We start from the raw sequence: 26017 nt of genomic DNA, 5'->3' as shown, positions 1-26017 counted from the left end.
ATTCTACCAAAAAACTGAATTCTAGAAGTTGAAATACTTGCAGGTAGCAAATAAACAAACAAACAGACTAACCTTCTGTATCTGTAGCACTGTTGATAACATGAGACAATTTGGTTTTCAAGCTTGTGTGCATCACGGTGTTTTTCACATCACTCTCATAACGTCCAGTGCCCAGGGATACTATGCATTCCAATGGGACATCTGGCCAAAGACATTTACATTCATGCATTGCTAATGCTGAAGGGTTATTCAGAAGCAAACCTCCATCCTGTGAAATACAAGTGTAAAAAAAAAAAAAAAAAAAGACAGATAGAGTAAGTAACTCATACTGAAATTGTACTTTACAAATAAGAGAGCAAATATTTTATTTTCCACAGTTTCAAATTTTCTCAAAGTGAAAGTCAAATTATGTAATATGTTGGACAACTAGTTAAAAACAAGGGATTCTTTTAAAGTCAATTTCTTTTATATAGTACAGTTACAGTAAGAAGTCACGTGAACTCCCTGGCTTGATGAGGAAGTTTTTTATTAAGCTTTTCCTTTTCTATAGGAATGTACTTTGAACTACTTGGCTGCTCTGTATATTTGCTCAAAACTACTGAAATGAACTGAATAGCTTTTGAAGCCACTATACTCTTACTGTGTATCAATGTTGTTGTTGTTGCTAGGAACCGTGGAGTCAGCTCTGACTCAGCAACCCTATGCCCAACAGGATGAAATACTGCCGGGTCCTGTGCCACCTTCACAAGCCCTGCAATGCCTAAGCCCACTGTCACAGCCAGTGTCAATCCATCTTGCTGACAGTCTTCCCCCTCCCCACTGACCCTCCTCTTTCCCAAGCATGAGATCCTTCTCCAGGGACTGGTCCCTTCTGACAACATGACTAAAGTACATGAGACGAAGTCTGACCATTCTCGATTCTAAGGAGCATTCTGGCTGTACTTCTCCAAAACAGATTTGTTAGTTCTTCTTGCAGTCCATGGTATTTTCAGTATTCTTTGCCAAAACCACAATTCCAATGCATCAATTCTTCTTCAGTCTTCCTTATTCATTGTTCACCTCTCACACGCATATGAGGCAACTAAAAATACCATCCCTTGGGTTAGGTGTACCTTAGTCTTCAAAGTATAATCTTTGTTATTCAACACTTTAAAAAGGTCTTTTGCAGCACATCTGCCCATTGAAACACAATGTCTGATTTCCTAACCGCTTCCAGGGGCACTGATTGAGGATTCAAGTAAAATGAGATCCCTGACAACTTCAAACTTTCCTCCATTTATTGTGATGTTGCTTATTGGTCTAGTTATGAGGATTTTTGTCTTCTTTATGTTGAGGTATAATCCATACTGAAGGCTGTAGTCTTTGATATTCATCAGTAAGTGCTTCAAGTCATCTACACTTTCAGCAAGCAAGGCTGCATCACCTGCATATCACAGATTGTTAATGAGTCTTCCTCCCATCCTGATGCCATATTCTTCTTCATACAGTCCAGCTTCTAGGATTATCTGAGCAGCATACAGATTGACTAAATATGCTGAAATGATACAACACTGATGCACACCTTTCCTGATTTTAAACCATTCAGTATCTCCTTGTTCTGTTTGAATAACTGCCTCTTGGTCTATGTACACATTCTTCATGAGCGCAGTTAAATGTCCTGGAATTCCCCCATTCTTTGCAATGTTATCCATAATTTGTTATGATCCACAGAGTTGAATGGCTTTGCACAGTCAATAAAACACAAGTAAACATCTTTCTGGTATTCTCTGCTTTCAGCCAAGATCCATCTGGATCCATCTGACATCAGCAATGATATCCTTCTTTCCATGAGCTCTTCTGAATCCGGTCTAAATTTCTGGCAGCTCCCTGTCAAAGTAAGGTGTTTATGAATAGGGACACTTTTATTTCCCCTCTATGATTTATATATTTATTTCTATTTCAAACGTAAATGCACTAAGACTTCCAGTACCATGTTGAATAGGAGGTGAACGAGGAATATCCTTGCCTTGTTCCCAATCTTGGAATGCATTCAGTCTTTCACTATGGAAGATGTTGTTAGCCTTAGGTTTTCTGTAGATGCCCTTCATGAGGTTAAGGAAGTTCCCTTTATTCCTAGTTTGTTGAGAATTTTTTTCTTTTAATCATTAAACCAAAACCAAACCCACTGCCATTAAGCTGATTCCGACTCATAGTGAACTTATTAGGATGGAGTAGAAGTGCCCCATAGGCTGTAAATCTTTACAGAAGCAGATGGAAACGTCTTTCTCCTGTGGAGAGGCTGGTAGAACCACCGACCTTTTTGATTAGTAAGCTGAATGTTATAACTAGTACACCACCAGAGATCCTCCTTTACCATTAGAATGTACTGTATTTTGTTAAAAAGGTTTTTTTTGCATTTATTAATATAATCATGTGCTTTCCTTCTTTATACTATTAATATGGTAGATTATACTAATTGATTTTTTAATATTTAATCAATCTTAAATTCCCAGGATAAACCCCACTTGATCCTGGGGTACCCATTTCATTTTGAAAAGCTGTATTCTTTAATGTTTTGAAATATTTTTTGTGATAATGAATGCCATAGCCTTCCTCTTCAATTTGTCATTCCCAGCATAGTAGGTCATATGATTGTCTGATTCAAAATGGCCCAAACCAGCACATTTCAGCTTACTAATGCCTAGGAAAAGCTATGTTTTTCAAAATGAAATGGATACCCCATGATCAAGTGGGGTTTATCCTGGGAATGTAAGACTGATTAAATATTGAAAAATCAATCAGTATAATCTACCATATTAGCAGTATAAAGAAGAAAAACACATGATTATATCAATAAATGCAAAAAAAAAAGTAAATTGTTCCATTACTTGCCTGTCAGTTTGTCGTAGTGTGTGGTGGCTTGTGTGTGACTGTAAGGCTGGAGGCTATGCTACCAGTTTTTCAAATACCAGCAGGGTCACCCATGAGGACAAGTTTCAGGGGAGCTTACAGAGTATGACAGAGTCAGAAGAAAGGGGCCATCCACTTCTCAAAGAACTGGCCAGTGCAAACATTATGAATGGCAGTGAAACACTTTCTGATATAGGATCAGAAACCTTTATGAATAGCCCTGAAACACTGTCTGATATAGTGCTGGAAGATGAGCCCCTCAGGTCAGAGGGCACTCAAAATATGACTGGGGAAGAGCTGCCTCCTCAGGGAGAGTTGACCTTAATAACATGAATGGAGTAAAGCTTTCAGGACCTCCATTTGCTGATGGGGCAGGACTCAAAATGGGAAACAGCTGCAAACATCATTAATAATCAGAACATGGAATGCACAAAGTATGAATGTGGGAAAATTGGAAGTTGTTAAAAATGAAATGGAACACATAAATATTGATATCCTAGGCATTAGTGAGCTGAAATGGACTACTTTCAGCCATTCTGAATCAGACAATCATGTGATCTACTATGCTGGGAATGACAAATTGAAGAGGAATGGCAAGACCTTTGTTGTCGCAAAGGATGTTTCAAGATCTATCCTGACATACAATGCTGTCAGTGATAGGATAATATCCATACGCCTACAAGGAAGACCAGTTAATATTACTATTATTCATTTTATACACCAACCACCAAAGCCAAAGATGAGGAAACTGAAGATTTTTACCAACTTCTGCAGTCTGAAATTGACCAAACATGCAATCAAGATGTGTTGCTTATTACTGGTAATTGGAATGTGAAAGTTGGAAACAAAGAAGAATCACTGGTAGTTGGAAAATATGGCCTTGGTGATAGAAATGACACTGGAGAGCACATGATAGAATTGTGCAAGACCAATGACTTATTCATTGCAAATACTTTTTTTCAACAACATAAATGGTGGCTTTACAGTTCAAACCCAGCAGCCACTCCTCGGAAGGAAGGTTGGGCAATCTACTTCTGTAGTGATACCTAAGGAGGGGTTGCTATGAGTTGGGTCTGACTTGACGGCACATAACAACAACAACATACATGTAGACCTCATCAGACGGAATACAGAGAAATCAGATCAACTACATGTGTGTAAAGAGGCAATGGAGCAGCTCGATTATCCTCAGCCAAAACAAGGCCAGGAACTGACTGTGGAACAAATCATCAATTGCTCACATGCAAATTCCAGCTGAAGCTGAAGACAAAACAAGTCCATGAGAGCCAAAATATGACCTTGACTATATCCTACCTGAATTTAGAGACCATCTGAAGAACAGATTTGATGCACTGAACACCAGTGAATGAAAACCAGGAGCATTTTATGGGATGTCATCAAGACCATTATCCACAAACAAAGTAAAAGGTCATTAAAAGACAGGAAAGGAAAGAGATGTCAGAAGACATTCTGAAACTTGCTCTTGAACATAGAGTAGCAAAAGCAAATGGAAGAAATGACAAGATAAAGAGCTGAACAGAAAATTTCAAAGAGCAGCTCAAGAAGACAAAGTCAATTACTATAATGAAATGTGCAAAGACCTGGAGTTAGAAAACCAAAAGGGAAGAACACACTTGGCATTTATCAAGCTGAAAAAACTGAAGAAAAAATTCAAGCCTTGAGTTAGAATACTGAAAGATTCTATGGGCAAAGTACTGAATGATGTAGGAAGCATCAAAAGAAGATGGAAGGAATACACAGTCACCATACCAAAAAGAATTCATTGATGTTCAACTATTTCAGGAGGTAGCATATGATCAAGAACCAATGGTACTGAAGGAAGAAGCCCAAGGTGCACTGAAGGAAATAGGGAAAAATAATGCTCCAGGAACTGCTGGATTACCCATTGAGATGTTTCAACAAACGGATGCTGTGCTGGAGGCACTTACTTATCTATGTCAAGTAATTTGGAAGACAGCTACCTGGCCAACTGACTGGGAAGAGATCTATATGTATACCCATTCCAAAGAAAGTGACCCAACAGAATGTGGAAATTATCTAACAATATCAACATCACATGCAAGTAAAATTTTGCTGAAAATAATTCAAAAACAATTGTACCAGTATATTGACAGAGAACTTCCAGAAATGTAATTTAGATTCAGAATAGGACATTGGATGAGGAATATCACTGCTGATGTCAGATGGATTTTGGCTGAAAGCAAAGAACACCAGAAAGATATTTACTTGTGTTTTATTGACTATGCAAAAGTATTAGACTGTGTGGATCATAACAGATTATGCATAACACTGAGAAGAACGGGAATCCCAGAACACTTAATTGTGCTTGTGAGGAACCTGTATACAAACCAGGAGGATGTCATTTGAACAGAACAAGGGAAAAAAAATCAAGAAGGGAGTGCTTCAGGGTTGTATCTTTTCACCATACTTACTCAATCTGTATGCTAAGCGAATAACCTGAGAAGCTAGACTACATGAAGAATGAGGCACTAGGATTGGAGGAAGACTCATTAACAACCTGAAATATGCAGACAACATAACCCTGCTTGCTGAAAGTGAAGATGACTTGAAGCACTTACTGATGAAGATTAAAGACTACAGTCTGCAGTATGGATTACACCTCAACATAAAGAAAATGAAAATCCTCACAACTGGACCAAAAAGCAGCATCGTGATAAATGGAGAAAAGACTGAGTTGTCAAAGATTTCACATTACTTGGATCCACAATTAACCCCAAAGGAAGCAGCAGTCAAGAAATCAGATATCATATTGCACTGGGAAAATGTGCTGCAAAAGACCTCTTTAAAGTGCTGAAAAGCAAAGATGCTCTTTCTGAAGACTAAGATGTGTCTAACCCAAGCCATGGTATTTTCAGTCGCCTCGTATGCATGTGAAAGCCAGATAATGAATAAGAAAGACAAATACTTTGAGTTGTGGTGTTGGTGAAGAATACTGAAAATACCATGGACTTCCAGAAGAATGAAAATATCTGTCCTGGAAGAAGTGAAGCCAGAATATTCCTTGGAAGTGAGAATGGCCAGAGTTTGTCTGACCTACTTTGGTCATGTTGTCAGAAGGGACCGTTCCCTGGAGAAGGATATCATGCTTGGTAAAGTGGAGGGTCAGTGAAAAAGGGGAAGGCCCTCAACGAGATGGACTGATACAGTGGCTGCAACGATGGGCTCAGGGATAGCAAGGATTGTGAGGATGGCGCATGACCGGGCAGTGTTTCGTTCTGTCGTACACAAGGTCGCTAGGAGTCAAAACCAACTCATTGGTACCTAACAGCAGTAACAACAATGAATTGTTAGAAACTTATTCATTCTAATTAGCCCATATCTCCTTCCTTGTTACCCGAACCTATTAATCCTACATTTTTGAATACTGAAGCTACACCGAATTGGTCATTTCCTAATCTACCCTCTAGTCAGAATCATTTGCAGTCTTCTGACTAAATCCCACTCTGTGGCCCTCGTGCCTTTGCACATGTTGTCATCTCAGTCAAAATGCTCTTTCCCCAGTCCTCTTCTGTGCTCAACTAACTCCTACTTATTCTTGTAAACAAGGCACAAAAAAGTCATTTATTCCAGCAAGAACCTGGTTTAAATACTGAGTAGGAAACTATCTATTTATAATAATCTATTTCCACTGGAAGATGAGACATTGCAGAATTCAGAAAGAGGTGATTTTACAGGGTATAATATCAATTTCTCACAATGCTCAGGATAAGAAGAGAAACAGGTCTTCAATTGTCATGCTACGTTGTTGTCATTATGTGCCGTTGAACTGGACCCAACTCAGCGACCCCTCCTTGGGTTTCTGAGGCCGTATCACTACTGAAGTAGATTGCCCAACCTTCCTTCCAAGGAGTGGCTGGTGAGTTTGAACCACCAGTCTTTTGGTTAGCCAGTCAAGTGCCTTAGGCACTATGTACTAGTGCTGTATATAATTTAAAACAAATGCATCATTATTACAGTAATTCAAAAATTTTGGGCAAATATATATAAAATGAATTAAATATTTTCCCTTGTGAATGAATTTTTTTTCTCAAATAGTTTTTAATGTACCCAGTAAAATGTGACTACTTGGATTCTTGAGCTATGAATTGTTTTGCATAGCTGAGTTTTCCATAGAGCACAGAATCTATTTACATAGTATATCTTTCTACACTGAACCATGCATATATACATGTACATACATACATAGGATACAATAATGATTTTCATTTTTTTCTTGAGGATTCATGATTGTGGGGCAAAATATAGTTTAGGAAGATGAATACTTAAAATTCTAATATCATCTCTCCTATTTACTGCAGTAGAAGTAGAATGACTTTTAAATTAAAGTAAGCCTTGACCAGTAATTTCTAAAGACCTTTCCAGTTCCAAAATGTTCTGATTCACTATTACGCTGAGTACAGAAACACAAAGTATTAAGAAATAGGCCAATTTATTTTAGTACCAGCCCTAAAACTTATTTCTTTAAAAACTCTTGTTGACAGCTTCCTTTTCAGTAATCTGCAAGTTTCTGATTAAGGTAGAAAGCGGCATGTGCAGCAAGAGAACCCCTAGTGAGGTAATAACAAAATTACTAGTGAATCAAAGAGACTTCTCCCAAGTAATTTCCTCTCCTTGTGGAAAATCACCCACTTCACATCTCACTACTGTCAGTATTAGTGTTCTCTGTCTTGAAGGCCCTATTAAAAACATCATGCAGGATTCTACCAAAATTTTTTAAGGAATGTGAAGGAGAAACACCCCACATCTTTTCATGAATTCATGGCTTTTATTGGCAGCAGGAGAGGTACTATTTATTTAAAAAGTTAAAGATGATGATATCTCTTGATTTCTAGCATTACACACTTTCTTACAACCATGTATCTCAAATACTACTCTGGTTTGATCAATGAGGCCAGATTAGACTAGATAGAAATGTTCCTAAACACTAATCACATTACCCAGAGAAAGCCAATTGACTCGATTATAGACAAGCCAGTCTGAGGCCAATGCGCCTCCAGTGTGACATATGCTGTTTATCACCAGTGGGCAGCTTTGTGTGACCCTTGGGATAACAGGGACCCACAGGGCTGGTGGGACCCTCAGAAAAGCTGTCTGGTCACATCGTTTCAATCCCTGCTCTGTTCTCCGTTTAGTGTGGGCTGTTTGTTGCCACTTCCAATCCAACCTCTTCTTTCTCCTGAGTTGCCAATCTCCACCATTCTCTTACTACATCATTTTTAAAGAACATATGTTTTCTACACTTGTGACTTTCGTAGGAAAAGGCTGTTCTTGTAAAGACATCTCCTGTCTGGGCTCTTTTCCTAAGTATTTCTTTGTGACTGAGATGTGCCTAAATAGAGATGATCTCTGAAACCTAAAGACTGCAGAAAGCTGTTCTGTAAATGGCCCAGGTCTAGAATGGGGAGAAAACAAAAAAATTCCCCTCCTTTGCCATTTAACTGACCGTTGCTGTCCTAGGAAAGGTGAAGCCTCTCTCCCTGGAAGAAGGTGATTTGTACCAAGAGCAAAAAGAGAAAATGGCAGCATACATAGTAGGCGTTACACCTCCCTTTGTCATGGATTCAAAAGACTTAATTTTCAGTGTACCCCTCAGTAACGTAGTTAAATGCTTATGACTCCTAAAGTCAAGTAGCATGACAGTGGATGTATGCCAAAACCAAAATCCTAAAATAAAAACATCAAAGTACAAGTTGTGAATGGTAGGCCTTCTCAGGTACCAAGTAGTTTGCTTCAGTTCATTCATTAGAAACTTAATGACCATCTTATTCTATGCCAGGCCAAACAGCCTGAAAGCTACTCAAAAGAATTTTTACCACTTTACAATTTTCTAGGACATGTGATATACCTTGTAAATACTGTAATAATAATCTTCTCTTTAGAACCAAAAGCAAATGCAATCTCCCCATCCACCTACTCATACCTCTTAATTATAGCACTACTTTCAGTAACTGCTCAAATAGAATATTAATCTATAATTTATACTCTACCTGACTCCAAAAAGGATATGAAGTGACTTATAATAACACATATGTCAGACATGACAGGTGGTATTTTAAAAAACGAGAGTGAGGATAATTGAATATAATTATTCAAAGAACTTAGGATGAAAGGGTTGTAATAAGAAAGAATCATATTTTAGTTTTTGTTTTAAGCTTTGTAGCAACTTCTGAAGGCTTGGAAAGATTTGGGAACACTGCGTGAATGTTTTCTTTCTTAAGCAATGCAGATCATTCATACCTTAGAAAATTCTTATCAATATCTGTTTGTCTTTTGAGGGGAAAATTATCTACTTCCTCAAGTTGTGGAAGGAGAGAATATACAGTAAGGAAAAACAGGGTTTGCTTAGATGGATGATTCCATTTGAATATTCTTATTAAATTGAATGTCAATCATTTTTAAATGATTTTTTTTAAATGTCAATCCCTAAAATTAATCAAGTAATTGATTTACATAAAAGTATATTCTCTGTGTGTGTGGTTATATGCTTTATATAAAATTTATATAGAAAGTTATTTTAATCTGTAGGTCAAACTGAGTTGAAAGATTATGGTGATCAATGTGGCTAAGCATAAGAAGAAATACCTAGCTTATCTAGGACAGAAACTGCACCACTAAATGACTCTAGTTTGCTGTGTATATTCTACAGGACTGAGTTACACTTTAGAACTGCTTCCTCTTGGATAACAAATAAAGAGCAGATAAGACAACTTATTCTGAAGTTTGGGAATACATGGTCCTGAAATAGTTTTTTACCATTTTTTACTTTCACTAATATTTGGCCTAAGTGCAATCTGGGAGCTCTGGTAGCGTAGTGCCTAAGGCACTTGACTGCTAACCAGAAGGCTGGCGGTTCAAACCCACCAGCCACTCCTTGGAAAGAAGATGGGGCAATCTACTACTGCAGTGATACTGCCTTGGAAACCCAAGGAGGGGTTGCTATGAGTCGGGTCCGACTCGATGGCACATAACAACAACAAGAAGTGCAATCTGGTAGTATGACAACCTTAGGAAAGTTATGTTATAAACTTTAGTTATTCTATTTTAATATACAGTTTAAGTTATTTCCCCATTTATGTCATGGTGAAAATACTTAATTGTAGGGGGAAAGAGTTGTTAAAACAGCAATATATGTAATAAAATACATTTTTTCTTTTGAGCAATTAAGTCCTGAAATCAATGTGAAAAAAAAAGGTTCTACACCCAGTACCCTCTGCCTTGAGGGGGTGGAAGAAAGAGGAGAAAGGCAAGAAGGGGAAGTGCCTTACATAACTCAAGTGCTGAGTAAAGAAATAGTTTGAACTGACTCCAAAGACAAAAAGAATCCTATTTTAATCTCTTAATTATAAAGATTATATATGGCATTACTTTTAGAAGGATAAAAAGAAAATGGGATAGCTCACTCTAACATTTAAAAATATACCTAAGATACTATATAAAAAAGAGAAAAATTGATTAGAATATTTTATTTATTCATTAGAAAGTTTTCAAGTTTATATAGTTGATATATAGTTTATACAGAAGATATAAGTAGGAGCTTTTGAATGACACCTGAAAATTCATGTCTCGATTTTATTTTTTCAACATATACTTGAACATTGTTGTTGTTGTTATGTCCCGTCGAGTCAAACCCGACTCATAGTGACCCCTCCTTGGGCAGTATCACTACGGAAGTAGATTCCCAACCTTCCTTCTGAGGAGTGGCTGGTGGATTTGAACCACCAGCCTTCTAGTCAGCAGTCAAGTGCCTTAGGCATTACACTACCAGAGCTCCTACTTGAACATTAAAGAAATAAAAAGAACACACATACGTAAACGACTAGAGAAGAAAGTTAAGGTTATTAACTCTATCAAATGAGACTGATCTTAAGTGCATTTTCATATAAAAATTGTGGATATATATGAATATATATTTTGAAAGTATTAGCCTATAAATTAGGATTTCCATAAATAGTAGAAAAAAAATCTGAGAAAAAATTTAAGATAAGCAAATGAGTCTACATATTAGAAAAAAGAAAAAATGATCAGAAATACTATTCAACTTTACAGATCACTGATCCATTAATTACAAAACAGTGTAGTTACAGCTGGCATCCTGTCACTTAACAGCTATGACCCTGGTCTAATTACTGAACTTTTCTTAAGACTCCAATTTCTCATTTTTAAGTGGAAATAATCCTATTTCCCCCATAAACAGCAATGATTAAATGAGTTAATGCACGTCAAGGACTAAGTAAGCATCTGGTTACATAGCTAATGTAATGAGTGTTTATTACTATTATTATTATAGCCTTTTCTTCCATGTATGTCCACCAAAAGTGTTGAACAGACTGGGTTCTATGTTGCCAGGGGCTGTTTCATTTTCAAATGTTTATCACATTTGGAAAGCTAACCACATACACTACAGCATTTTTCTATCAGTAGTTATCCTAACTAGCTATGAATCACAAAATACAATACAAAAAAAAAATCTTATTTTCCAAAAATAAACTCAGGCCCGAAGGCTTGTTAATTTAAGAAAAACAAACCAACTGCACATCTTTGCCACATGAAGACATGAAGAAAAATGTCTCAGGTCACCTTGATTGACCCCTTTGAAGCTTGTTGTTTTTGTTGTTATGTGTCCTCGAGTTGGACCCAACTCATAGCGACCCCTCCTAGCAGTATCACTACGGAAGTAGATTACCCCATCTTCCTTCTGAGGAGTGGCTGGTGGGTTTGAACCTCCAGTCTTCTGGTTAGCAGTCAAGTGCCTTAGGCACTATGCTACCAGATCTCCTCTTTGAGGCTTAGTGGCATTTAAGTGTTGATTCTCTCTAATCAAGTAAAATGTAAAAAGGTACAAAGGCATATAGACAACTTACGTGATGAAGATCATTTCCCAGGGCATACTCTGCAAAGTAGCCTGGTGCAGCAGATGAAGCTCTGATGGCCTGCCACAGCTTATACTGGCAGCCTCCCAAGTAGTGAGAGTTGGTTCCAGGAAAATGACCATAGTTTCTGAACACAAATGCTTTCGGCGTTACCCCTTTGTTTACTATGGTACTTACAGCAGCTACCTAGTGAATTAAACAGTGAACAGTACTCATTTATTATAAGCAGCAGTATCTGGGATCTACACAAATTAAATACTACTTCACAGTGAGAATGAACAATCTACACCACCATTCAACCTTACAGATGTATAACCTGAATATAACATAGAGCAAAGGAAACCAAACTTTTTCTCATTTCACGAGAAAGAAGATACAAAGACTGGGATAATACTGAGAATGTACTATAAAAGAACTACAACAAAAAGGAAATTTTTGACTACATGTTTTGATTAGCTGTTTAAGCAGACATTTAAGAAGGCATAAATTTCCAGACCTTTATGTAATAATTAATACATCAGTATAGCAATGAATGAATAATAATGATTTATTATGTACTACTTGCTTAATATCATTTATAAATTAGTCTTTGTCTTAGTGTTTTTTGAAGCATCATAAGTCAAAGTAAAAACATGAACACTCTACAAACTCTCAGGGCTTTCTGGTTATAGCATTAAAACTTGGTAGCTGGGTAATTTTATTTAAAAAACTATGTTGATCACCCTTGGTCTCAGACTTTATTGATGTCAGTTCAATTTATGTAAAATATTCTGTATCTGCTAACCATTTACAATATAAACTGAGAAGAGTTTGTCCTATGCAAGTGCTGCAGGGCCTGTTTGCTCGACTGCTTTATAAATCATAGGTCGCATCTCAAATTCCTGTGAGCAATCCAGGTGTGTCTCTAGGCCATCATGATAAGCTGCCCATACACTAAAATCCAGCGAGTCTTTTTATTAATTGGTGTATAGATAATGCTGGATTAAGAAATATGCAAGGGGCTATTCCATTTACCAGGAGTAAATTACTTTTTAAGGGGGCTAAAATTCCCTCACACCCACTCTACTCTGTTATTTATAGTTGTCAGTTCCCTCAGTTTAAAAATAAACAAACAAAAAGCCCTGAAGATACAGAGGAACAAGCCAGAGGTGTATTATGCCTCCTAGGGTCCTGGCCAAAGAGCTACTGCATCCCATCATCATGACCTATAAGGCCCTGCATGGTCTCGTCTGCCTATATGTTCAGTCTCATCTCATACGCTATTCCTGGATGCTTAGGTTCTGTCTTGGTGGCCTTCCTTTAGTTCCTAGGATTCTCCATGATTCCTCCTGAACAGGATGTTCCCTTTGCCAAGAACTCATTAGCCTTCACTTTGGGATCTCAAATCTCACTTTCTTAGGTAGCTTTCTTTCATGTTCCTTTAACCATATGCTTTTAGAGAACTGTTTATGTTCCATGACACTTATTTCTGGGAAACTGTATCTCATTTATGTGATTACTGATTAGTGCCTATGTTTCCCCACTGGGCTATAAACCCACGTCTGTGTTTGTTCACTAATGTATCCAAAGTGGGTACATAATTAATACCTACAGAATGAAGAAAAGATGCTCTTCTTTGTAAGAGCAGCAGAATGAATGAACACTGGGAGTTTTTACTTTACTTCCGTCTCAATATTCCAAAAGTATTTCAAAAAGTTATAGGTCATCTTATTATTTTAAAATATACCTACAACTGAGTCATAACTGATTGTTAGACTGCTTGTTTAAAATATGCATGTTGGGTTATAAACATTAAATTCAAATAAAAATTCTATGTTTCATAATACAATAGTACCTCCTGAAATTTAAGTATACAACACTAAGCCAAACAACACATAACCAAAATGTAAACGTATGTATGTTGGCTTGGGACAATAGCTTTAAAATAAAAATGGATATTAATATTATACTATCAAAGATTTATGTAGTTAGAATTTCTTAAAGATTTTTATGGCTAATAACTGACAGCAACATCTCTGGAAAACTAGATCTAAATGTGCTCTTGGTGACCATCTACCCTAGTAATTAAAAAAAAAAAAAAATATATATATATATATATATACACACACACACACACATATATATGGGGGAGCTCTGGTACTGTAGTGCTGAAGGCACTTGACTGCTATCCAGAAGGCTGGTGGTTCAAACCCACCAGCCACTCCTCGGAAGGAAGATGGGGCAATCTACTTCCGTAGTGATACTGCCTCAGAAACTCAAGGAGGGGTCGCTACGAGTCGGGTCCGACTCAAGGGCTCATAACAACAACAACAACATACATATACATACATATATATATATATGGATATATATATGCTTATGTGTTTATATACATATATTTTTTTATGACCCAAAATTCTACATTAAAAAAATCTTGAAAATTAAGTTGCTTCATAGAGCCTGAAGACACATATGTTTACTACTTCCTCTTAACTTTCCATCCTTTTGAGAAAGCTCATGTCTCATTTGGGCCCACACTGTTGGACTAAAGAAAGTATAACTGAAGTTACACTGTAAGAGGAAGGCACAGGACTAGAACTTGGGCATTCACAATTCTAACTCAGGACTTTCCACTACCCTATACTTTTTCTAAGCAATTCACAGAGTAATTAAAATTTTTATAAGTGGGATTTAATTTTTACATTAATAAAATCTAATAAATATCTATAAGAACCACATATGATTTCTCTTTTAGAAATCTAGAGGAAATGTCACAATTTTCCTTAACTCACTATATTTTATAAATTCTTATGATAAAAGAATTCTTCCTTATCTTCAATCCTAGTCTTTTATGTTACTAAGCTTTTATACTTTTATAGGATATAAAAAAGGTCTAATGATCACATCTTCTACCTTAAAAGAATGACCCACTACATAAGGAATTTATATAATCTACTTGAAGAGATTCCTAAGAATTTCTTCCCTTAATAAAAAGACCCTCAGAATAAATACTTGTACCTAACCTTCAGTTCTAACTAGGTACTATATTTAAAAGACTGTAAACTTACCTTAAGGAGCGCTGGTGTCACAGTGGCTAAAGCATTCAGCTGCTAACCAGAGAGTTTGTGTTTGAACCTACCAGCCACTCCACAGGAGAAAAATGAGGCAGCTTGCTTACGTAAAGATTTACAGCCTTGGAAACCCTATGGGGCAGTTCTACTCAGCCCTATATATAGGGTCACTATGAGTCAGAATTGACTCGATGGCAGTGAGTTTGGTTTGGTTTTTTGGAACCTTACCTTAGGACATGTGGGATTTCTTGCTGTCTCAATCATTAGTGAAGATCCCATTCTATCCCTTTATTAAAGGAGAAAAAATAAATCAAAATGATTTTACATTCTAACAATCAGGGAACATACATGGAACAATTACTGTTTGCCCAAGGTTTTTGTCAAGGTGCTTCTGGTATCGAGAAAAAAAAGTATAAGAAGAGACTTATAATCCAGTTAACGCACATGAAACAACATTGAGCTAGCTGTTAGTTTCTGATTCAAACTTCAAGTACCTATAGTTCAGAAGTGGAATAGGCTACGCAGGCTGCAGTAACTAGGAAAGATGCATGAAAATGTTAACTTGAAAAGGACATCAAAGGATGACAAGGGAACATGTGCAAGGATGGCAAAGGATTAAAGGCAAACAAAAGGAACAAATCTGTTGTTTTCAGGGCCCTGCAAACACGGTTAGGAGCTCTGGCAGCATTGTGCCTAAGCACTTGACTGCTAACCAGAAGGCTGGCGGTTCAAACCCACCAGCCACTCCTCGGAAGGAAGGTTGGGCAATCTACTTCTGTAGTGATACTGCCTCGGAAACCCAAGGAGGGGTCGCTATGAGTCAGGTCTGACTCGAGGGCACATAATAACAACAACAGCAGCAGCTAACATGGTTAAGACTGCAAAAGTATGGGAGGATTAGTTAAAGAGTAACCTAATAACCAGATCAGGACATTTGAACTTGTTTTAATAAATAATACAGAGTCAATATTATCAAATAACTTCTTTTTAAATCATCTGAGTTGGTATTTACTCCAACATTACAGAAATTGTTCTTGGGCAGTAATTTTCACAATTCTATTACAAGGCAATCTTGTTTTAACAGGCTTTTCCAAAATTAAAAACTATGCATTTTCCCCCCTTGATTCAATATAAAAGCTATGGTTTTACCGACATGCCTCAATGAGAAAAAAACATTTTTCTAATGCCATTTTTTTGAAAAATGTTTAGACTTCTTAGCTAGCATGTTAGTGAATTTCACGTAGCATGAGTATTTACCAATGGGTTAGGGCTCCACCCTTTACAGGTTTGTATAAAGATGAAGGCAAAGGGTTTTCCAAAATAGACAAGAACCCTGTCCTTCCCAAGCTAGTGTATAGGTTTTTCTGCATGAAGATGAATGTAATTTCATTCTTCTAAGGGTCTTTCACATTATCTTTTCACAAGACTCTTACCATAAAATTGGGACAGAGAATCTGGGAGCATGTTGCTCTCACACTTTAAACAAAGTTCAGTTATTTTTTGCTTAAACCTTGATTTTATCAAAAGAGCTAAAATTTTTTAGCAAATTATGTATTTCATGGAGATGTCAAAACATGAAAAAAAATCTTCAACATTCCTGAATTCTACTGATGCTATAATTAAACATAATGTCCCTAAATAATACAAGATCATTATCTCAGAAATAACAAAAACAAAAATATAAAAGTATCAATAAACGAGAAAAAGAAAAAAAAAAAAAAGTCCTATGACACAAAAAGCCAAAGAGTAGGTGTGGTAGGTTATAATAATGGCCCTCAATGAAAAATGCTTCCTGGAACCTATGTCCTTTATACAGTCCCTACCCACAGAGAACCAAGGTTTGGTCATTGAGTACTCTGGTCAATGGAACACCAGCAACCATGCCATAAACTGAGGCTTAGCCAGTGGTAGTGCGCTGGGGCTTGCCCTCTGGGAACTCTGAGAGTGCCATGATGAAACGAAGCCCAAGACTGATCACTTAAGGGAGACCCAGGTGCCTCAGCCCTCCCAGAGGAGCTGCCACCTGAAAACAGACTCGTGACTGAACTCAGGCGAGAACTACAGAAGAAACAGTCAGTCAATCCACAGAATCATGATAAGAAGTCATTGTTATTTTAGGCTAAGTTTTGGAGTGGTTTGTTTAGAAGCAAAAGCTAAGTGAAAAGTAGGGAATATAAAAACAACTAATTCTACTTATAAGTTTATCAATGCTGTGCTTAAAAATGTAAGAACCTCTAAAAGAGCACAGCTGAAACATCATGTGCAAATACATGACAGTACTCTAATGAGTAACAAAAGAAAATAGTTCCACAGTGGAAGCTTGTTTTACGCACAGCAAATTTTCAAACCTTTATTAGATAATCTTAATAAATAGCATTATGATTCATAAGCGGCACAAAAGAAGATCAGAAAATAAGCAACATAAATGTTAATGGATGACACTATTTCACAACTATAAATATGTCAACAGTCCACAAAATAACTGAAAAAGTTTATGCAATTTTCATCAAAATATCAGTAAGATTTTTTTATGTAACAGAAGTAGCCTAAGATTTACATTGAAGATTAAACGAAGATAGGTAACAGAATTATGAACAAGACTAAGAAAAGACTTGCTATGTCAATATAAAAACTTTATGGAAAAGGTTTAATAACTAAATTTAGAGTGGATTTGTACAAAAATAAATAAAAATTTGGAAATAGGCCCTAATGTAGGTAAGAATTTTAACTATGATTAAAAAAAATCGTGCTTCAAATCACTGGAAAAAAGGAAAAAGTACTTGGCAAACAATGCTGGGACATTTGCATTAAATACTTTAAATAAATAAATAAAGCACTGTATCCCAACAATATATTCCCCATTAACCCTGAGTGGATTCCAACTCATAGCAATGCTATAGGACACAGCAGAACTACCTACTGGGTTTCCAAGGATATAAATCTTTACAGAAGCAGACTGCCAATCTTCTCCCTTAGAGCAGCTGGTGGTTTTGAACAGTTTAACTTTCAGTTACCAACCACTAAAGTTAGTGCTTTAACCACTGTGCCACCAGGGATCCTTCAACAACATACATTAAAATAAATTCTAGATGTAAGTATAAACCTAATACAACTTTAGAACTAGAAAATAATAAATAATTACCTGACATCAGGGTAGAAAAGACCTTCTACACATCATCATGTTAACAATTTTGTGCTTAGTGGGAATAAGTGATTTTTGTCTTTTCATTATGTAATTCTCTATTTCTCATACAATGATTATTTTAAAAAGGAACCAACATTTGACTTAATAATTATACTTCTTATAAACTGACCCACTGTTATATTCTGAAATGTTGGTAGAAATCTAAATATAAATTTCCCATTACACCATTGTTCAGTATCACAAAACCTTAGCGACAACATAAATGTTCTAAATGTCCGCAAGTATCCTAAATGGAAAGAGTTAAGAAAATGTGAGACATTTATTTTGTGGACTGTTGACACCGTCACACATAGACTATAGTGTGCTCTTTAAAAATGTGCCAAGAAATTTTAATGAAGTTGGAAAATATATAACATCGAAGAATGAAATGACACAAAACAGTAGTTACAATTTCACCTGTATAACATGTATCTAAATCTAGAAAAAAGCTAACAGGAAACGTATTCCAAGGTCTGCAGTTCTAAATACTAGGGTTCCAGCTGACACTACATTTCTACTTTATGCTTATATTTTGGAAAAATTAGTATAATGGCTCTGTGGCACTTGGAAAGAAATGTTTAAAAATTAATGTTTTAGACGAGTATCTGTTAATAATTTGAAAAGAGACTAACATGTTAGTAAAAACAACAATAAAAATATGGTCTATATAAAATTTGATCTCATATTTTCAAAAAGGCAGTGGGAACTTTTACATGCAAATTTCATACACATGGACATAATCAACCAAAGAAAACAATGACTAGAATATAATTCACCAAAATATGAATAGTGGTTACCCTCAACTAATAGGATTAATAATTTAATATTCTTCTTCATGCTTTTCTGTATTTTTCAAGTTATACATGTATTACCTGTATAATGAGAAAATTTGTAAAAAGAATAGTCATAACTTACTTAAGAATCTTTTCCCATGTTTGACTGTCATAAAATGCATGGCTCCAACTCATTTTGACTGTACCAACAATGACATTCTGTGAAAATACATCTGATCCTAATTTTCGATAAAGTTCCTCACATTCATCCAGTGGCATATGAAACAATCCCAACATGAAAGCTAACACAGCACCTGAAAGAAAGAATCCCGTTTTAATTAGCATTGACTTTATAGAACTTATGATTATAAAATCTCCTGAGTTAAATTATAGTTTTGATACTTTTTAGTTGTGTCACCTGCAGGAAGTTACTTGGCATCAAGGAACCCCCAATTTTCTCATCTGTAAAATGAGGATGAAAATAACTACAATTTGTAAGGCTCTCATGTTGTGACAGCACATGTTAAAAGCTTTACCAGAACTCAATAAGGATGAAATAATTCTAACCAATAATTATAATGATAATTTTTAAATGGATACAATATGTTGTTTTATATTAGCTTAAATAATATATAAGAGAGGTATTGTGGTAGATAATGTCTTTTCTAACCTTAAGTAATTAATTAGTTTTAGTCACAGAATATAACTTACCAATTCATTAAAGTAATTACTCCTTCAGGTTGGTCCTGGGAACCAATATATAATTAAAGAAATTAGGTACTCTGGGATATCCTTTTAAAAAGCTCATTTCACACAGAGCTGCAATTAGTAGGATACACTGCCACCTAGTGTGTCTAAGAGGCTGAACCCTGAACAAACAGGAAAAAAGGGGAAGAGAAAGCTTTGGAGGATGGGGAAAGGGTTGGACAGGACAAAGACTTTTAAAGCATCACTGTTTTACCTGAACTGTGATAAAATACAAAGGATAACAGGAAAGAGCTATCATGACATACTCTAAATATTTTATGTGTTTTGTAATACTTGGTCTTATTCCAGGAAAAGATCAGGCAGATTATGTTTTAAAAAGACATTGTTGTAACAATAAATATATATGGGAGCTCTGGTAGTATGTTGTTGTTGTTATGTGCCGTCGAGTCGGATCCGACTCATAGCGACCCCTCCTTGCGTTGCCGAGGCAGTATCACTACAGAAGTAGATTGGCCAAGGTTCCTTCCGAGGAGCGGCTGGTGGGTTTGAACCGCCAGCCTTCTGGTGAGCAGGTCAGTTCCTTAGGCACTACACCACCCGAGCTCCCACTAGTAAGAACGTTACCCTTAAATTACATATACTAACTTTATGAAAATTTAAAATGCAAACAAACTGCACACATTAGGAAAATCACAAGCTATAAGCTATAAGACACAGTAAAAAGATAATGATAAATACAGAAATGTGCACATTACATAAACTGATATTCTGCCTTCAAGGATGAGTCTCTGTGATTTGTGACTCCCTTTATTGAGAGCACCCCCAAGTCAATGTCAAAGCAAGAAGTTAACTTGTAGGTTTAAATATGTGAATTGCTAGGACCATTCCAAAATTTGACAGAAACGGAAAAGCACTAGAAAAAGCACTACTTCCAGAAGAAGCACCGAAGAACACTAGCTGCAGGAAATGTGTCTTTAAGAAAAACTTTCATACTTAAATCAATCTGGGATATATCTATTTATTATATTCCTGTCTTGGAAAGTTGCAGTGTATTTTTTAACATACTGAGGGACTGAAAAAAATCCCTCTGTAAAGAAACCTTTTAATGCAACATTTTCCAAATTTGCTAACAAGCTGAGAGATTGTTATTTGGCAGAATATTATGGGAATCAGTGTGTCCCTTTTAAATCATTCCTGCAACTGCTCTGATCATTTCATTTCAATAACTAAGTGTTAACAAACATGCTCTTTGGGGATAGTTGTCATACTTGACATAGGACAAAGAAATTATTTTGTTTGTACTACTCTTTAGAACTATTACAATTTAAAAGAATGTAAAATTAAATAGAAATAAAATTCTATTAAGGGTAAACAAACATAAAATGAGAAATTATCTATCCAAACAGTAAAACATACAGCAAGGATCTAGAATTTAACAGTCCCTGAAAGCTTCCTGGAGGCTAAGTAAGAGCTATACATACCCTGAGCATGTCCTGAAAGGCTTAATGTACACATGGGGGAGGAAGATAGACAGAAAATTGATAGATGGAAGAGCTGACTTAAGGAAATAGGGGGAAAAAACTTCCCACAGAAAACAAATATTCATCTGATAAAGTTACCAACTTCTACATTTGTAAATACATACTGATTACCATAAAAGTATTAAAAAGTAGCTTTTAAAAAACAGTTTCTCACATTTCTCAATTTAAATTCTGGCTTCAAATAACAAGATGAAAAATGACAAAGGAAGAAATTTCCTCACAAAAAAAGGTCTATCTTACCCATCCTTAATTTTCTATTAGTTCAAGTCTCTCATGAGTACCTTTCTTCCATTTTATCATTATCCATCAGGTGTATGTAACAAAAAGCAATAAAAGACAACGTGTACTTGGGATTGTGGCATAGTTAAAACTTATTAGATAGAGCACATTAAAATCTGTTTTTGAATGTTAACTTGATTCACAATAAACATTTTTAAAAATTTATTAAGCAAACCAAAGGATTATACATCTTTGAAACATGAGACAAATACCTACCTTTCAGAAAATAACCATGATTTTAAACATGAGATCTTAAACAGATAGTAACATTAAAGTTCTGTTCCTTAACACATTGCTGGAATGCACCATTTCTATATCATATTAATTACCTGTGCTTACACCACAAATGTAATCAAAGAGCTGATGAACTGGCTTCTGAGTAAGTTCAACTAATTTTCGCAGTGTCTGAATAGTAACCACGCCTCTGTAGAAAAGATTAAAGGCAAAATAAGAAAGTCTGTTTCAAGGATATTTAAATAACTGCAGTTTAAATGTTAAGATAAAAACTAGTAACATACACTAACGGCAGTAAAAACTTGACTATCCCCGTTTTTAGGGTTACTTTTGAAAATTCCGTATCTAAATAATGTTATAAAACATATATGCTTTATATATGTTATAAAATATATATAAAACATATATGACAGTAGGTTTTTGAATTGTGATTAGTACCTCTTTAAATAAGAATACATGCCCATGTAAAATATTTTTTAAAACATTCCAACTCTAAAAAAACACTTATAATCTCAACTCACCACTTTTGGGATGCCATATTTTAGTTTCTTCTCTTACCAATGTAGTTGGTCACCTATAAGTTTATATATTTATGTTTTATGTAATTCCCTAGTCATACTTCTAAGCTCCCTTGTTTATTCACTTTTTAAAACTCTCAACAACCTTAGGATAATCCTCTGCATTGAAAGTATATTAATTAATGTGGATGACTTTATTCAATCCTAAATCCTTGCCAAAAGCAGTAGATAGCTTTATGAAGGAGTGTCACAGATGAAACAGCCAAGGGGTCCAGGACAATTCCGGGTGTGTGTACCAAATGGACAATATTTAATATTGAAAGACATACAAAAACAATGAAGAGTTCCAAAGCTAATACAGATGTGGATATAATAAATCCTGGAACACAATGGTACTTAGCACCATAAGATAAAACACAGAGTGTTGAATTGTGCCCTTGATACTTTCAACAAAAAATATTTTAAGATGAAAAAAGAAAACCAAAGGTGTTCATTCTTTTTATGGCAGCAAATAATGTGCATTTGATGAGAAGTAAGAAAAGACAAAATGGCTTGTAAGAGAAATACATTATGACTTCAAGGTGAGACATGCAGAATTAAAGATAATGTTGGATAAAATATTCTCCATTATTTATATAAGGAAATAAAACATGCACCTATCTATGCACATATGAAAGACTAGAAAAAAATAATTCAATATATTAATAATCTTGGAGTTGTGAGCTATGGTTGATTTTTAATTTTTCTTTCTTTTTCTCCCAAATTTTTCTAACTACTTGTATAATCAGGAGAGAGCTGTTTAAAACTGCTATCCTCTCCTGCCACTGCCATCCAGCCAATTCTGACTCATGGCAACCCTCATCGGGTTTCTAAGGCTGTAGATCTTTATGGAAGCAGACCGCCTCATCTTTCTTCTGTGGAGTAGCTGGTGGATTTGAACTACTGACATTCTGGTTAGTAGCCAAGTGCCTTAACTACTATACCACCAGAAATCATATATAAATAATTTGGAATAGATTTTAAAAACATACACTTGCCAAATTGCTACTATGCGCCTAAAACAATACTGTTTTGTTGTTGCTAGGTTAGTGCCAAGTCACTTCTGACTCATAGCAACCTTATGTATCACAGAACAAAACAATGCCCAGTCCTGTGTCAGCCGCACAATCTTTGCTATGTTTGGGCCTACTGTTTTAGCCACTGTGTTAAACTTTCTGAGAGTCTTTTTTTTTGCTGACCCTCTACTTTACCAAGGAGCTCTGTTAGCATAGTGCCTAAGGCATTTGACTGCTAACCAGAAGGCTGTCGGTTCAAACCCACCAGCCACTCCTCGGAAGGAAGATGGGGCAATCTACTTCCGTAGTGATACTGCCTCGGCAACCCAAGGAGGGGTTGCTCTGAGTCGGATCCGACTGGACGGTGCATAACAACAACAACAACAACCACTTTACCAAAAGCATGATGTCCTTCTCCAGGAACTGGTCCTTCCTGATAACACGTCCAAAGGAAGCTAGACAGAGTCTTGCCACCTTCATTTCTAGGGCGCATTCTGGCTATACTTCTTCCAAGACAGATTTTTTTAGGAGCTCTCAGGTAGGGTATAGTGTCTAAGGCACTTGACTACTAACCAGAAGGCTGGCGGTTCAAACCCACCAGCCACTCCTTGGAAGGAAGAGTTGGCAATCTACTTCCATAGAGATACTGCCCAAAGAGGGGTCGCTATGAGTCAGGACTGACTCAATGGCAGGTTTTTTTGTTTTGTTTTGTTTTAGCAGACCATGGCATATAGTCAGCATTCGTTGCCAACACCACAATTCAAATGAAGAATCAATTCTTCTTCAGTTTTCCTTTGTCATTGTCCAACTTTCACATGAGTATGAGGCAACTCAAAATACCATGGTTTGGTTCAGGTATCTCGTAATCTCGTAGTCCTCAAAGTGACATCTTTACTTTTTAACATTTTAAAGAGGCCTTTTGCAGCAGATTTGCCCAATGAAATACACTGTTTAATTTCTTGATTGCTGATTCTATGGGTGTCGATTGTGGATCCAAGTAAAATGAAATTCTTGACAACTTCAATATTTTCTCCATTATCATGATGATGTTTATTAGTCCAGTTGTGAGGATTTTTCTTTTTATATGTTGAGGTGTATACACTGTAGTAGGTACTCTCACACAAAACAAAAACAAAACCCATCACCATCAAGCCGATTCCAACTCATAGGCTAGTGGGCTCCACCTGCCAACCTCTTGGTTAGGAGTTGAATGCTTAACCACTATTGTACCAGGGCTCCTCAGATCCTCTTAATAAATAAAAGATGAGGTTTCCTTTTCTCACAAGCTTCATACCACACTGCTTTCATGCCTCCCCTTTGGATACTCTTTCTCATATTCCCCTAAAACAAAGGTTTCTCAGTAGTGACACTATCAACGTTTTAGGTTGGATATGTCTTGTTATGGGGGCAGTCTTGTGCATTGTACGTGTTTAGCAGCAACTGTTCTCCTCTTACTAGATGCTAGTGGCAGAAGCCCCCCACTAATGACAGCAAAAAAGGAGATCAGAAGACGTGGCCTCCCTGCCCCTTTGGCACTCCCTCACTCTAAGGAGACATCTGAATGTCCTCTAACGTTCTTGCTTCTTTCAGATCTCTACTCAAAATACTATTTCCTCAAAAAGAAGCCATGATCATTCTTTCTAAAATAAAGAGTGCTATTATTTTCTAATCCCTTACTTTGTTTACTAGTCTTCATAGCACTCATTATTATCAAATTGTGTAATTTTATTTGGTTTCCTGTTTATTGTCTCTCTCCTCCTCTATTCTGCAAGCACCATGAAGACTTGAATACTGCCTCCGAAACCCAAGGAGGGGTCACTGTGAGTCAAATACAACTTGACAGCAATGAGTTTGGTTTGGTTTTTTTTGGTTATTGAGTATCTCCAGGACCTATGTTCAATGCTCAGAACATAGTAGATACGCAATCAGCATTTGTTAATCGATTTAATGAATGACACTCTTCCTCCCAAAGCCCTCGAACGTAATGGTAGAGGAAACTGGCCTCCCCCCATTCCTCAATGAAACTCATTTAACTGCCACCTTCCCTATTTCTCATCACGTGGAATGAATTCTATGAGCTAGATTTAGTCTTTCTAATTCATTCCCACTTTACATTCCCATGAGTGATGTTCACCTTCTTGGACTATTCACTTCCCTAAGAAACACCCATAAAGATCTCCTAAGATTTTTTTCTTCAATCCGTTCTTTCTCCATTTGCCAAGTAAGCACTTCTATACGTATGCATGCGAACTTACATTCAACATATCCAAAATAAAACTGTCTTTCTCAACACCAATACCCTCCCCTGTACCTGCAATTCTGTCCCAATCACCCACAGGGTTTATACCTAAGAGTGACTTTAATCTACTTTTACCATATCCAGCCCCTCTTTCTTCAAAATTTTCTTGCACTTTTCCCTTCCTCTTGCTTTCCGTTGCCACCATCACTAACAATGAAGGTTAATACTGTAAGCCTAGATTATTAAATACCCTTCTTCTCCCATATGTCACTTATTCCTTCACATTGTGTCAAAGTGATATACAAACTAAGGAATTTAACAAAAAGGGGTAAGAGTAACACTTGAACATACAGAGAGTGACTGGCAAGGCAGGGACATCACAGAGAAATGAGAGGTAAGTTAATGCTAAAAACAATAGACAGGGCACAGAATAAGGATTTAAGCAGGTAAGAGCAGATACAACAGGGAACTGGAACTGAAGTGAGAAAATTTTTGGAAAAGTCCACAAAACCAAGCCAAAGAATCTAAGCAACAAGCAGACAGGAACTAAACAAACTGTTGTTGTTGTTATGTGCCGTCGAGTCAGCCCCGACTCATAGCGACCCCTCCTTGGGTTTCCGAGGCAGTATCACTAC

The 26017-nt window shown here is 36.4% G+C and overlaps 1 protein-coding gene across 1 annotated transcript in view; it reads right to left on the bottom strand.

Moving 5' to 3' along the window:
* PNPLA8 (patatin like phospholipase domain containing 8) overlaps window positions 1-26017 on the bottom strand; it is a 39162-nt gene that overhangs the window by 4087 nt on the left and 9058 nt on the right. The window contains exons 4-8 of the mRNA XM_007944257.2: window positions 21666-21760; window positions 18951-19122; window positions 15080-15137; window positions 11793-11987; window positions 73-268 (exon numbers count right to left, since the gene is read on the bottom strand). Coding sequence (XP_007942448.1) covers window positions 73-268; window positions 11793-11987; window positions 15080-15137; window positions 18951-19122; window positions 21666-21760 — 716 coding nt within the window. The remainder of the gene's footprint in view (window positions 1-72; window positions 269-11792; window positions 11988-15079; window positions 15138-18950; window positions 19123-21665; window positions 21761-26017) is intronic.

Source organism: Orycteropus afer, unplaced genomic scaffold, assembly GCF_000298275.1.
Source record: "Orycteropus afer afer isolate SDZICR_OR568_19922 unplaced genomic scaffold, OryAfe1.0 scaffold00007, whole genome shotgun sequence".
NCBI lineage: Eukaryota > Metazoa > Chordata > Mammalia > Tubulidentata > Orycteropodidae > Orycteropus > Orycteropus afer.
Note: the sequence above shows the minus strand (reverse complement) of the source record. Positions and strands in the feature narration are given on the sequence as shown.